The 14,349-nt window shown below is 43.9% G+C and overlaps 1 protein-coding gene across 1 annotated transcript; it reads right to left on the reverse strand.

The window, feature by feature from the left end:
• Positions 1-6,740: 6,740 nt before the first annotated feature.
• LOC124655819 (long chain acyl-CoA synthetase 8-like) lies at positions 6,741-12,810 on the reverse strand (the record flags this gene model as incomplete). The annotated part of the gene is given in 11 exon segments (XM_047194656.1): positions 6,741-7,172; positions 7,713-7,919; positions 8,015-8,149; positions 8,226-8,357; positions 8,784-8,901; positions 9,454-9,683; positions 10,281-10,454; positions 10,539-10,670; positions 11,342-11,608; positions 12,069-12,149; positions 12,247-12,810. Coding segments are annotated over 11 exon segments (2,181 nt in total). The 3' UTR covers positions 6,741-7,007.
• Between the last annotated feature and the right edge of the window lie 1,539 nt (positions 12,811-14,349).

Raw genomic sequence — 14,349 nt, forward strand, 5'->3', positions numbered from 1 at the left:
CATCCCCAAGTTTAGACGCTTGAGTCTTCTTGATATATGCAGGGGTGAACCACCGGGTGCATCCCCAAGCTTAGAGCTTTCACTCTCCTTGATCATGTTGCATCATACTCCTCTCTTGATCCTTGAAAACTTCCTCCACACCAAACTCGAAACAACTCATTAGAGGGTTAGTGCACAATATAAATTGACATATTCAGAGGTGACACAATCATTCTTAACACTTCTGGACATTGCATAATGCTACTGGACATTAGTGGATCAAAGAAATTCATCCAACATAGCGAAAGAGGCAATGCGAAATAAAAGGCAGAATCTGTCAAAACAGAACAGTTCGTATTGACGAATTTTAAAATGGCACCAGACTTGCTCAAATGAAAATGCTCAAATTGAATGAAAGTTGCGTACATATCTGAGGATCATGCACGTAAATTGGCATAATTTTCTGAGCTTCCTGCAGGGCAGTGGGCTCAGATTCGTGACAGCAAAGAAATCTGGAACTGCGCAGTAATCCAAATCTAGTACTTACTTTTCTATCAACGGCTTAACTTGGCACAACAAAACTCAAAACTAAGATAAGGAGAGGTTGCTACAGTAGTAAACAACTTCCAAGACACAAAATAAAAACAAAGTACTGTAGGTAAAAACATGGGTTGTCTCCCATAAGCGCTTTTCTTTAACGCCTTTCAGCTAGGCGCAGAAAGTGTGTATCAAGTATTATCAAGAGATGATGCGTCAACCTTATCATTCAAGGAGGAGGATTCTTCAACAGAATTTACCTTCTTACCTTGTGGAGCTCTTTCCGCGTGCCATTCAGAGTAGTTGATCATCATATTATCAAGAAGCTTTGTTGCTTCACCAAGAGTGATGGACATAAAGGTACCTCCAGCAATTGAATCCAATAAATTCCGCGAAGAGAAATTTAGTCCTGCATAGAAGGTTTGGATGATCATCCAAGTAGTCGGTCCATGGGTTGGCCAATTTTTAACCGGAGATTTCATTCTTTCCCAAGCTTGAGCAACATGTTCAGTATCTAATTGTTTAAAATTCATTATGCTACTCCTCAAAGATATAATTTTAGCAGGGGGATAATATCTACCAATAAAAGCATCCTTGCATTTAGTCCATGAATCAATACTATTCTTAGGCGAGAGATAGCAACCAATCTTTAGCTCTTCCTCTTAATGAGAAAGGGAACAATTTTAGTTTAATAATATCACCATCTACATCTTTATATTTTTGCATTTCACATAGTTCAACAAAATTATTAAGATGGGCAGCGACATCATCGGAACTAACACCGAGAAAATTGATGGTTCATGACAAGATTCGATAAAGCAGGTTTAATTTCAAAGAATTCTGCTGTAGTAGCAGGTGGAGCAATAGGTGTGCATAAGAAATCATTATTATTTGTGCTAGTGAAGTCACACAACTTAGTATTTTCAGCGTTGGCCATTTTAGCAATAGTAAATAAAGCAAACTAGATAAAGTAAATGCAAGTAAACTAATTTTTTTGTGTTTTTGATATAGAGTGCAAGACAGTAAATAAAGTAAAACTAGCAACTAATTTTTTTGTATTTTGATTTAGTGCAGCAAACAAAGTAGTAAATAAAATAAAGCAAGACAAAAACAAAGTAAAGAGATTGAGAAGTGGAGACTCCCCTTGCAGCGTGTCTTGATCTCCCCGGCAACGGCGCCGGAAAAAGAGCTTGATGGCGTGTATTTCACACGTTCGTTGGGCAACCCCAAGAGGAAGGTATGATGCGCACAGGCAGCAAGTTTTCCCTCGAGAAAGAAACCAAGGTTTATCGAACCAGGAGGAGCCAAGAAGCACGTTGAAGGTTGATGGCGGCGGGATGTAGTGCGGCGCAACACCGGAGATTCCGGCGCCAACGTGGAACCTGCACAACACAACCAAAGTACTTTGCCCCAACGAAACACAGTGAGGTTGTCAATCTCACCGGCTTGCTGTAACAAAGGATTAACCGTATTGTGTGGAAGATGATTGTTTGCAGAGAAAACAGTAGAAACAAGTATTGCAGTAGATTGTATTTAAGTAAAGAGAATTGGACCGGGGTCCACAGTTCACTAGAGGTGTCTCTCCCATAAGACGAACAGCATGTTGGGTGAACAAATTACAGTTGGGCAATTGACAAATAAAGAGAGCATGACCATGCACATACATATCATGATGAGTATAGTGAGATTTAATTGGGCATTACGACAAAGTACATAGACCGCCATCCAACCGCATCTATGCCTAAAAAGTCCACCTTCGGGTTATCATCCGAACCCCTCCAGTATTAAGTTGCAAAGCAACAGACAATTGCATTAAGTATGGTGCGTAATGTAATCAACAACTACATCCTTAGACATAGCATCAATGTTTTATCCCTAGTGGCAACAGACACAACACAACCTTAGAACTTTCTCATCACTTGTCCCGGTGTCAATGCGAGCATGAACCCACTATCGAGCATAAGTACTCCCTCTTGGAGTTAAAAGCATCTACTTGGCCAGAGCATCTACTAATAACGGAGAGCATGCAAGATCATAAACAACACATAAGCATAACTTTGATAATCAACATAACAAGTATTCTCTATTCATCGGATCCCAACAAACGCAACATATAGAATTACGGATAGATGATCTTGATCATGATAGGCAGCTCACAAGATCCGACAATGATAGCACAATGGGGAGAAGACAACCATCTAGCTACTGCTATGGACCCATAGTCCAGGGGTAGACTACTCACTCATCACTCCGGAGGCGACCATGGCGGTGTAGAGTCCTCCGGGAGATGATTCCCCTCTCCGGCAGGGTGCCGGAGGCGATCTCCGGGATCCCCCGAGATGGGATCGGCGGCGACGGCGTCTCGGTAATGTTTTCCGTATCGTGGCTCTCGGTACGGGGGTTTCGTCACGGAGGCTATTTGTAGGCGGAAGGGCAAGTCAAGAGGCGGCACGGGGGCCCACACCACGGGGCCGCGCGGCCAAGGGGGGCCGCGCCGCCCTAGGGTTTGGCCACCCCGTGGCCCCTCTTCTTCTCGTCTTCGGTCTTCCGGAAGCTTCGTGAGAAAATAGGCCTCCGGGCTTTTATTTCGTTCAATTCCGAGAATATTTCTTTACTAGGATTTCTGAAACCAAAAACAGCGAGAAAACAAGCAATCGGCACTTCGGCATCTTGTTAGTAGGTTAGTTCCAGAAAATGCACGAATATGACATAAAGTGTGCATAAAACATGTAGATAACATCAATAATGTGGCATGGAACACAAGAAATTATCGATACGTTGGAGACGTATCACCCAACGAACGAACGTGTGAAATTACTAGCCGACATCTTTACTCTCAAGGCGGTGAAGCCTAAAACAAGGAGAGACCTTGCTCTGATACCAATTGAAAGATCGAGATGTCGCCTAGAGGGGGGTGAATAGGAAATTACAAACTCTTGCGGATTTGTCTTGTAAGAATGCGGAATTAAACTATCGTTTAATTTACAAGCACAAACCCTAAATATGCTAAGCTCAACTAAGTGTAACAATAGTAACTAGAGCTAAGCAAGATAGGCACAAGATATATGTAGCACAAGTGATAGCAAGATATATGTACTTCAAGCACGATGGCTATCACAAGGAAAGAGAGCTCGGGTATAGAAATAACCGAGGCACGCGGAGACGAGGATGTATTCCCGTGTTCCCTTGCTTTGCAACAAGGTACGTCACATTTGGAGGAGTGGAGGTCCCACGAAGGATTCCCCGCGCCACGAAGGCTCACCCTATTCTCCGAACCACACCCACGAAGGATAATGGCCCTTTCCTTATGGTTAGCTTTTCCTCCGCTCCGGAGATGGCAAGCTCCACAACCACTTCACACGCTCCACGAAGGAGAAGCCCGGGCCTCTTCACAATCTTCTTGAAGAGATCACCGGAGCACCAATCACCAAGCCAACTAGGAGGTCACCCTCCAAGAGTAACAAGCTCACGGTCTCTCACTCGAACAAATCGTGGTGGAGAGCTCAACACTATGCAATGATGCAAAGCAAGAACACCGGAGGTGTTCAAGTCCTTCACACTCAAATCCCACCAAAGCAACGAATGCTAGGATGAGATTGGAGAGGAAGAACAAGGGGAAAGTCAACCAAAGACTCCAAGATCTAGATCCCGAGAGATTCCCTCACTTAGAGAAGAAACAGTTTGGTGGAAGTGTAGATCTAGATCTCCTCTCTCAAATCCTCAAATATGAGCAAGAATGCTTGGAGGAATCAAGGGGGAGAGCAAGTTCTTCAAATAGCAACAATGGAGGTGAGAGAATAGGAAGAACTCGCTTGCTCAAGGTGGAAGAAAGGGCTATTTATAGCTAGGGAGCAAATATAACTGTTGGGGGAAAAACCAGAGAAAGAGACAAGAAAAACGGGCAGAAAAGTCGGCCCGGCCCGGCCCGGCAGCCGGCCGACCGGATCCGTGGCCGGACCGGCCGGTCCGGGATCCGGCCCGGCCGGACCCGGCGGCCGGGCGGGAGCAGCCCGCGCAGCAGGCGACGGATAGGCGAGGAGCGCGCGCGGGCGCGTGGGCGCGTGGGCCACGCGGGGCGGAGGCGGCCCAGCTGGGCGCCCGGTCGGGCCGGAGGAGGCGCCGGGCAGGCCGGAGCCGGACCGGGCCCAAGGCCGGTCACAGGCCGGCGGGGAGCGGCGAGGCCGAGGCGGCCCGGTGCGGGATCCGGTCGAGGCCGGGGAGGTGGCCGGGCCAGGCCGGCGCGTGGGCCGGTGGCCGCCCGGTCGACCGGGTGGGCCGGCGTGAGGGCCGGCAGGCCGGGCGGCAACCGGGGCCTTCCCCTTTTTTCTTTTCTTTTTCTTTTTCTTCTTTTATCTTTTCTTTAATAACTATTGCTCCGGAACTCCGATTGACATGAAACCAATTTTGTTGGAAAGATGAAGACTCCTCTCAGAACATTTTAGATGATTTTAGAGAGGGAGTCTCCCACCGTCAAGAAAACGGTGAAGACGTCCAAACTCGAAAACGCAATAGAAGATGCATGCGGATTCCGTTTTCGATGAACTTGGGCTTGTTGTAAAGCTAGCAACAAGCTCAAGAACCTCACACAGATAAACACCAAGAAGCAATAAGGATATGCAAAGTATGCAAAGGATTGAGCTCCCTAAGACGATGTGATCAAGTTACCCAACCGAAAGCCCCTCTTAATAGTGCGGCTATGTATCCTATAATCCGGTCTCCCATCAACCACCTTGAGACCGGTAAAAGGAAAAACCTAGCAAAGCCATACCTTTGCCTTGCGCATCCCGCTTGATCTTGATGATAGCTCTTCAAGCTCCATACAAGCCGGTATGCCTCAACTTGATCATCGTTGCTTCGTGAAGACTCACAAATGCTCCCCCATACACCATGATGGGAAAGCTCCATAGATGTACATCTTCACATGTCCATTATCACCAATGGACGGCAAGCTTCAAGCATGTGATCCACTTGAGATGCTCATCTTGAACTTGCCCAACTCAACCTTGTATCTTCTCATACTCACATAAGATAGAGCATGGCTAATATTGAGTTCCACATAAGAACTCCATCTTCATTTCTTCTTCTTGATCATATCACATATATATCTTCATACCGATGATCTTGATGCCAATACACAAGGTATACCTTTATCTTCATAGCATCCATACTTGAATCCAACACATGGAGAGCAAGTAGTACCTATGGAATATTCCTTCATATAAACTCAATGAAAACATTAGTTCATAGGGGTTGTCATTAATTACCAAAACTACACATAGGGGCAATGTACCCTTACAACAACGGAACAGAAACAACTACTAACGAATTTTGCGTTGTGATTAGCTCTAGATACCAATTGTTAACAACGGTACAGAAACAGCTACAGGATCAAGCATTTTGGGAGAGTTAAATTCAATTTCAGCACGAAAGTGTGTCTATTCTATTAAATTCAATTTCAGCACGAAAGTGTGTCTATTCTGTTACAAGCGAGCGCCGATTCACATACAAGCCAGATTATATAAGATAGGGCCAACCTGACCCGGACTTTTGGCTCTCGGGTGCAGGCGCACCCTATATACTCCAAAAAATGTAGTAATTTTAAATAAAGTCAAAAAAATTCGAATCCTTTTGGGAATCAAAGATAATCAAGTATTGTACTCGTATAAATTTATTTGGCCAAGAAATATTTCACATTGACTTCAGGCAAGAAAAAAACAAATCTATGACGAATATAGCGTGAATAGTACTTTAATATAGGACCTCCAAGTCTGTTTTTTTCACCCAGGAAACAAGAGAAGTTATTCCATAGTGAATCTTTCGTATACGAGTACAATACATGATCATCTTTGATTCCCAAAAAGATTTGAATTTTTTTAACCTTTTTCTGAATTACTAAAAAAAAATTTAATATAGGGTGCGCTTGCTCCCAGGTTCACCCATGCAATTTCCAGGGCCAAAGCCACTTCTTAATCGCCAGCCCATCCTTCAATTGACCTGTGCTTTATAGCCTCGACCAACCAGCAGTCAACACGTGATCAGCAGGCCCAGCCCTTCAATGGAAAGGGAGCACGTTGCTAACACATGGGTGTGGTACGTTAGAAGGGGCATTCGTGGCAAACAAAATACTTGGCAAGATCTGACAAGTCGCTCCCCCAACGTCATCAAACACAGCTTCCTATCCTAGACCTCACTCGTTGGGCCAGCGATATCACAGGAACAACATATTTGCTGGCATTTCCTTCTTTTTCCCGAAACCTGTGCTGATCATCAATAACAGTCTTACGCATCCAATTTTACAGGGTCGATCTTTATGCTGGCTAAGTAGTGCAATGAGGGATATAAGGACCTAAAAGCCGAAGAACTGTATGCCGCGGTCTCTTACAGAGCTTTACAGACTCCAGATTAGCAAACACATACAAATTATTCTTAACATGTGGTATCACAAATGAGTATCTAGCACAAATCGCAAATGGGTTCCAGAAATCGGAGGGTCAGTGATAGAGCTTGTTCAGATCATCTTTAAACTTGGTCTTTAGCTGCTCCCTCTTCAGCTTGAGGGCAGCCGTCACGAGCCCAGACTCCGGAGTCCAAGGTTCAGCCAGCAAGATGATCTTAGCTGGTACTTCAAACTTCTCCAGCCTTGCTGATTTCGCCGCCTGCATAGTTGGAGCACGTTGCGTTAGATGGCAGTGGAGAGGCACAAACATGTCAGGTGATGCAAGAATTTTTGGCTTGTGTTACAAACATCAGGATCTTTTTTCCTAAAAAAACATCAGGATTTTTCATCAATATTTCTTAGGCGGGTTGCCCATATAAGGAGGTAACTGTTAGCATTAAACAAGCTAAGGACCAGTCTTCTCCAAAGTCTAAATCTCATCTTTCTGCCAAGATCCAGCCCCTTCAGCTATGCTGGTGCCGGCTGGCCCTCATAGGGAAGTACCCCAATGTCCTAACGTGGATCACATGGTTACAGTCCGCGACTACCACGGTACATGTATGTCTTAGATGGATGTATCCTAGTGGTAATAACATTGGTTAAACCAGATGAAAATTTACAGCTGCACTCATTGAAATGTAAACATTTACTTTGGTAGATAAAGGAGGTTGTTGGTTCAAGCTGACAACAAACTAGTACAGCGACATATCATATGAATAGAGTGCTAGATTGAAGAGCTCAATTTGTGGTCAGATATAACCTTTGATAACGACTGCTGGACCTCCTTAATTGCTTGATCATTGTGGCACAACTCCTCAATGTTTTGGTAGCTTATCCCTGAATTTTGAGCCCACTTCTCCAAGGCCTGGTGTGCCGGCACTACCAGTGCAACACAGTAACTATGAAATGGATCAGCATGGACCATGATATTATCCACATAGTTGCTTGTCTGTAGAGCTGATTCAACCTGCAGAGAGAGAGAGAGAGAGAGAGAGAGAGAGAGAGAATTAGTTTACATACCCAAACAGAATGCTCAGAACAGGGCCGAGTTTATAAGCAAACCTTGCCAAGCGATACATATTCTCCATGCTGAAGTTTTACTATGTCCTTTTTCCGGTCGATGATCTCAACGCACCCATCAGGATGGAACTGACCAATATCTCCAGTGTAAAACCATCGTACACCCCTCTCGTCCACCTGCAGAACAAGTAGAACAATCATGAAGTGGTAATATATACATTCAGTGACCGCAGATGTGGAGATAGAGCGTCACCTTGTACACCTCATCCGTTTTTGCTTCATTGTTGAAATAACCTTTTGTTACACTGTGACCACCAATCACAACCTCTCCTCGGGGCATTGGAGAATCAGAAATCCTATAACCACCTTCTTCCCATGAAATAAGCTGCACTCATTTGATAAAAGAGATTAGAGGGCCTAGAAATTATCAAGACATGCATGAGTTTGGTCTTGATACAGGGATCTATCATTTACCATTTTTATTTAATGTATATATAATTAAGCTCTGAAACACCCCACATGCAAAACCTGGTGTATCCTAAACCATAAGGTACGGCTATGAATTTATGAAATGTTGGAATATGTAACATAAAAAATAAATATAAAAGAGTTCTGGTATTATATGTTAAATATTTCATTCAAATGTATCCGGCACATATCGTCACCAGACATTGTATCTGATACGGATATGCCAGGTTATGCATGTATCTGTGTTTCAGAGCGTCTCATATGAATAGTAACTGTGCTTGTTACACATTACTCAATAAGATACATCAGGACAGCTGATTGTTTATCTGTTCAGAACACAAACCTTAACATAGCAACAAGGGAGGGGTGGACCAACACGACCCACACTAGCGTCATCCCATTCAGAAAAGGCTGCTCCAGCACAAGTCTCAGTCAATCCATAGCCTTGACCTACTGGGACACTGCAACACCAGTCAAGCAATCCATGAGCATAAAAAGACAAATATAACACCTCAAACTAGACAAAGAAATTGTCAGCCTTAGAGCAACTTAATCTTAAAATGATGTCTCATTAATGTACTTAAGCTTCTTGCCTTCAATTGACACTAATCTAGATAAAACAAATATACTCCCTCCGTCTATAAATAGATGCTTGGATTTTTTAAAATTTGGATGTATCTATACACTAAATAGTGTCTAGATACATCCAAATTTTGACATATCTAAGACATCTATTTATGGACAGAGGTAGTAATAAAATTAGTGAATTTACATTAACAGTTTCAACTAATGAATGACTGAAGTGATGTCCATGTTTGCTAAGCTTGCAAATTCCTAGTCCAGCTACCCTCAGGGTCTTCTAAGAGAGCACAGGACTGAGTTAAAAGCTGTTGTGTGCTAAACCCCACTCATAATCCTATATCAATGACATCGTTTTTCTACATCAGGCACAAGATAGACAATCAACTAAGTAAACCGATAAAGTGGAGATAAGGTGATAAGGAAAAGATTACCCCAGACATATATTTATGAATCTTTGTGTGTCACTTGATAGAGGTGCACCACCACAAAGAATAAATCTTATGCGCCCTCCAAGCATGGCACGTATTGGCTTGAAGATAATGCTATTCCACAGAAGCCTCTCTGGTGCCCAAGATCCAAACCAACTCCCTTCATTTGCTGCAAGATTTCGTTTATACGCAACATCAAATAGCTTTTTTGTCACCCCACCCTTATCAGCAACCTGTAAAAAGAAATGATTAGCTGAAGAATTTTAGGGAACACACAACACCTAACGTCATGTCAAATTATAGATTTGCATATCTATGAAAAAACACAAAGATGGCAGTGCAAATAAACATCTACTTCTCTCCCAGAGTTAGATGCCTAACACACTTAACCCTCTCATCTAAAATACCGGAGATCTGACCGTCACAAATCCCAAAACCAGTGCACATGACCCCTCAAGACAGTTCTGCATGGCAGTATTGCCACGGTGAATGTGGTATATTCTAGTGGCAACTGAGAAAGATATGGGAGAGAGAAGGGGGAAGGAAGAACGAGATGGTGTATGACATGTGCAGTTCAAGGTACATGGCCATCCACAATGAAATTTATCCACACTGGAGATCCATGCTTGCAGAACTGCCCTGGAGTGTCACGTACACCGATTCTGAAGTTCAGAGGATCAGATGTCTGGCTTTACAGTAGAGGATTAAGCACACTAGGCACCAAACTTGACGAGGTTAAGTAAGTTTTTTCTAGTGCAAACAGCCAATATGGTTGTATAAGAGTTAAGATAGCAGCACATGAATTTTCAATCCAGGAAAGAAACTTGAACCTTCTTGAACACTGCATCTCTTATGCGATCCAGAATTGCAGGAACTGAAATCATAAGAGTAGGTTTCAGTACAGAAACATCTCCTTTTGTCCCTTTCTTTATCTTGTTTGATGCATCAGTCATTGTCAGAGCTGAGCCGTATCCAATCGCAACACCAGAAGCTAACATGACAGTCTGGATAAATAACACAACACCATGTCAGTGGATTATATTCATAGTTCTTATAACTGATATCTCTGAAACTCAAAAAAGTATCACCTCTGCCGCTAGTTCAAAAACATGAGCCAATGGAAGGTATGCCAGATAAACATCTCCCGTGCCCAGATTTGGAATAATTGTCCTGACAGCTGCGATTGTGGCCACCATGTTGCCATGCGTAATCATTACACCCTATGTCAAAGGAAACCACCCAATTCAGTTAAGAAGAGATAAATGAATTGGCTAGATCAAATGTGCCCAATATTAGGTTCTCTAGAAAGTGTGTAGTAGTAAGTGTTATGACATTCAGAAGAGCCAAATCTTAAAATTCATAACAACAGGATAGCAAACCTAACACTTCAAACTTTACGCTTTTATGTAACATTTTCTCACTCATTATCACTTGGCTCATAGAAGAGCCAAATCAGACCATCTACTTTATTTTTCTTTTACATTTAGTTAATGAATTGGTGTGCAAGAGCAAGTGTAACAGGTAAATATTGACGTTTGGATAATGGAGAATATGTGAGTGGCTGTATGCACTGATAAAACACATTAAAAAGCATTAACTAAATTTTCTTACCGAAGAGCAAGTATAGAACAGGAAAATTGATCATGCAGGAAAAGTTCAGGTTTTGTCTTTCCTCTGTGGAACAAATGGACATAACTAGCAATAATCGTAGTTATGAATGTTACGCTTAAATGTGCAAAGCAACAGTCCAACAGCAAAATATCCTCGACGGTATCTAACCCTTTCTGTTAGGACGGTCATTTTATAGCACACCAGTGTCCATTCATCGTTATTTTCATGCTATTGATGAATGAATACAGAAGGATGTAAAATATCTTAAGCAGAATTGTACCTTGGGGAGACCAGTGCTTCCACTTGTGTACATAATAACTGCAGTGTCAGTGCTTGATGGTAGCCTTGCATCTATATGCGATGTTTTGCCCAACTCCTCAACCTCAGTGAAAGATGATGTTGTCAGGTGTTTCAGTTGATTGAGTGTGTCAGCCTCAACAGGTTCATCCTCGATATAGATAACATGCTTAAGACTCTGCAACTTCGAGCTGACTGCAGGCAGCTTCTTAAGTTGCTTTGAATCACAGATCAGAGTTGAAACTTGTGTCTGAAATTCAACAGAATAAAATATCTCAGATGTAGGGAGTACCAGTTAGATGGTTCTTTCTTCAAAGGCTACACGTGTTATTGGTAAACAATTGTGTATCGAATCACATCCCATGACTAGTAGATTAATTCAGGACAAACACAAGTACTAACATTGAGGCAAGGTAAATCTTATAGTTGATATGGGCTTCAAGGCCTTATAAGCTACTGACGATAATTTAGGCAGGCATAAGAACTCAACCCTACCAAGGTAATCCACAGCTGGTATGGACATATAAATATATAGTTTCCTACGGAAATGTGGCGATCTACCATACTTCATCAACAAATATACCTAAATGCTGCAAATTCAAAGCTAAAACAACATAAATAGCAGGAATGGAATTGTCTCACAGGTAGATTAAATATAAAATGATGACTACATAAACACTGCACACGCAAATAAATCCAAATGGTTGTACCTCATTTAGTGAGTGCACCAGTGCATCCTCGCCAAGCGATGCATAGATTGTTACAACAGTTAAATTTTGTCGAAAGCATCCCTGGCAAAAAAAAAACAATTATTCTCATGGAGGCCTATAAAAAAAAATTGAGCAAATATATAGTAACAATGTTACAACATAATACAACTAAGATTACCTGAGAAGCAATGATCCACTCAGCTCTTGTATCAGAGAAGATGGCAGCACGACTATCTACCTGGTGGCCCATCTTGATGAGACCAGAAGCAAAGTTACTTGCACGAGTAAACGCTTCCGAGTAGGAATTCCATTGGTACTCGCCAAGGTGCAGTTTCTCAAACTTCCTTCCATCGGCAGCTTCTATAAATTCGCTCTTAATCAGCTTCCTCGTGCCAAGACACCGGTGCTGAGGGTACTTCTTGCTAGCCATCTCAAACAGAGCTGCCATCGTTGTCGCACCGGCCCACGGAACTTCAACTAGAGAGGAGAATCTGCTGTTGCGCATGGCAAGGCCTGCTTCGCCCCCGACATCGGCGGGCACCGCTCTCTTCTTTGTCTTTTTGCCGAGCATCGAAGACAGCAAGATGGGGATAACTAAAGCAACTAGAAGAGCACCAACGACGCCAGGAAGACCGTATTCCTTCACCAGCGGCACGTCACTTATGCCCAGTCTTTCAAGAATGGGCATGCTTGGATTCTCGCCGGTGACTTCTCCCATGATCTTTTTCTATATCTGTAACATTGACTGCGGCGCTTCACGGATTTCTCTACAGAAATGGAAACATTAATAAGAACGTTAGTATGGTTGCAACAGTACAACGACTGTCAGTGCGGCATGGAAAATGATCACATGAGAAATTTAGTGTCACTATATGCAATTTCCGTGCATCATAAATACTCCCTCCGATTCATATTACTTGATGTTAATACAGATGTATGTAGACACATTTTAGTTGTAGATACATCCATTTTAGCATCAAGTAATATGGATCGCTGGGAGTAAAAGAATGAAAATACTGAAGAACGGGTAATACTTTTGAAACAAGAAAACTTCCCTTCCTCTATGAGCACTAAACATTGTTATTTTGTTGGTTTTATTCTGTCAAGAATCGGCACAGCACAATATTGCGATGTACAAAAGCAACAGCAGGAGGTATACTACTTGGATTGGGCTGCACACTGGAAAGTAGAAGGATCTACGATTGATTGCCTTACAGGTCGGATGAGAAACCGGAATGTGTGCGGAAAACGCTCTGCAGCAAGGAAAGCAATTAGAAATGTGAGCATTTTGACAGCGTCTCGGGTCATCGAAGCTCGGGCCAGCTGAACTCGGGAACTATCCGAAGAAATCGATTCACTCTGCCTGGATGCAGGTTGTTCATTTCCGACAGTCCAATCGTGGCAAAAGAAAAAAAGGTGGCTCCCTCCATGGCTCCATCCCCACGGAACAACGATATGGTTTCATCACCGGAATCTCCGGAAACACGTGTACGATTGGTGCGTCGTGTTCATGGCAAACCACAAGAGAGACCGATGAATCAACGGGCGGGTAGTTTTGTACCCGATCCCAAATCCTAGCGAGCTAGGGCTGGATCGTCCGTACAGCGACAGTAAAAAGATGAACATCCAACCCCGGGCGGACGGATCTCCACCCCCGCTCGAGCCGACGGCGAATACAGGATTCCTCTGGGAGAGGGTTCGATCGAGCGGAGCTCCGCGGGCGTACGGAGGAGGAAGGACGGACAGGGGGGAGGGCTCACCTCGGATGAATCGAGGCGCGTCGGCGTCCGGATCTGCCGCGCCCCCTCGCTCGATGGCTCGTCGGTCGGTGCTCCCAAAGCTTTCTCAGTGGCGCCTTTCGGGACCGAATGAATGATGAAATGGTGCTTTGCTTCTCAGCCTCTGGTTCGGTTGCTTCGCCGGCCGGCTTCTGGAAGGGAAGAAGGGAAAGCAGTGCGTGCGTGCGTGGCACGCGACGTGGCGCCAGCCGCGGGCTCTGCGGCAGCTGGAAACGCTTCGAGAGAACCGTGGCGGGCCACGTACCGCCGCCGACCGGTCCGACGCGAGCGAGCGTGCCAGCGCACGTCAGCGACCGATAATAAATGGCCGCCCGTGCTGGATTCTTGTGACCAGTCTCTGGTCTTTAGGATTGTAGCCCAAGTTTTGTTGACTTTGAGGGTTGTCCATAAATCCATGAATGCTTCCTTGATCGCGTCAGTGAGGTGACCGGCAAGCTTTGCCTCTGGGAGACCGGTTCAGTGATGCAGGTTGGGAGCTATGT

This window comes from Lolium rigidum, chromosome 5, assembly GCF_022539505.1.
Source record: "Lolium rigidum isolate FL_2022 chromosome 5, APGP_CSIRO_Lrig_0.1, whole genome shotgun sequence".
Taxonomy (NCBI): Eukaryota; Viridiplantae; Streptophyta; class Magnoliopsida; order Poales; family Poaceae; genus Lolium; species Lolium rigidum.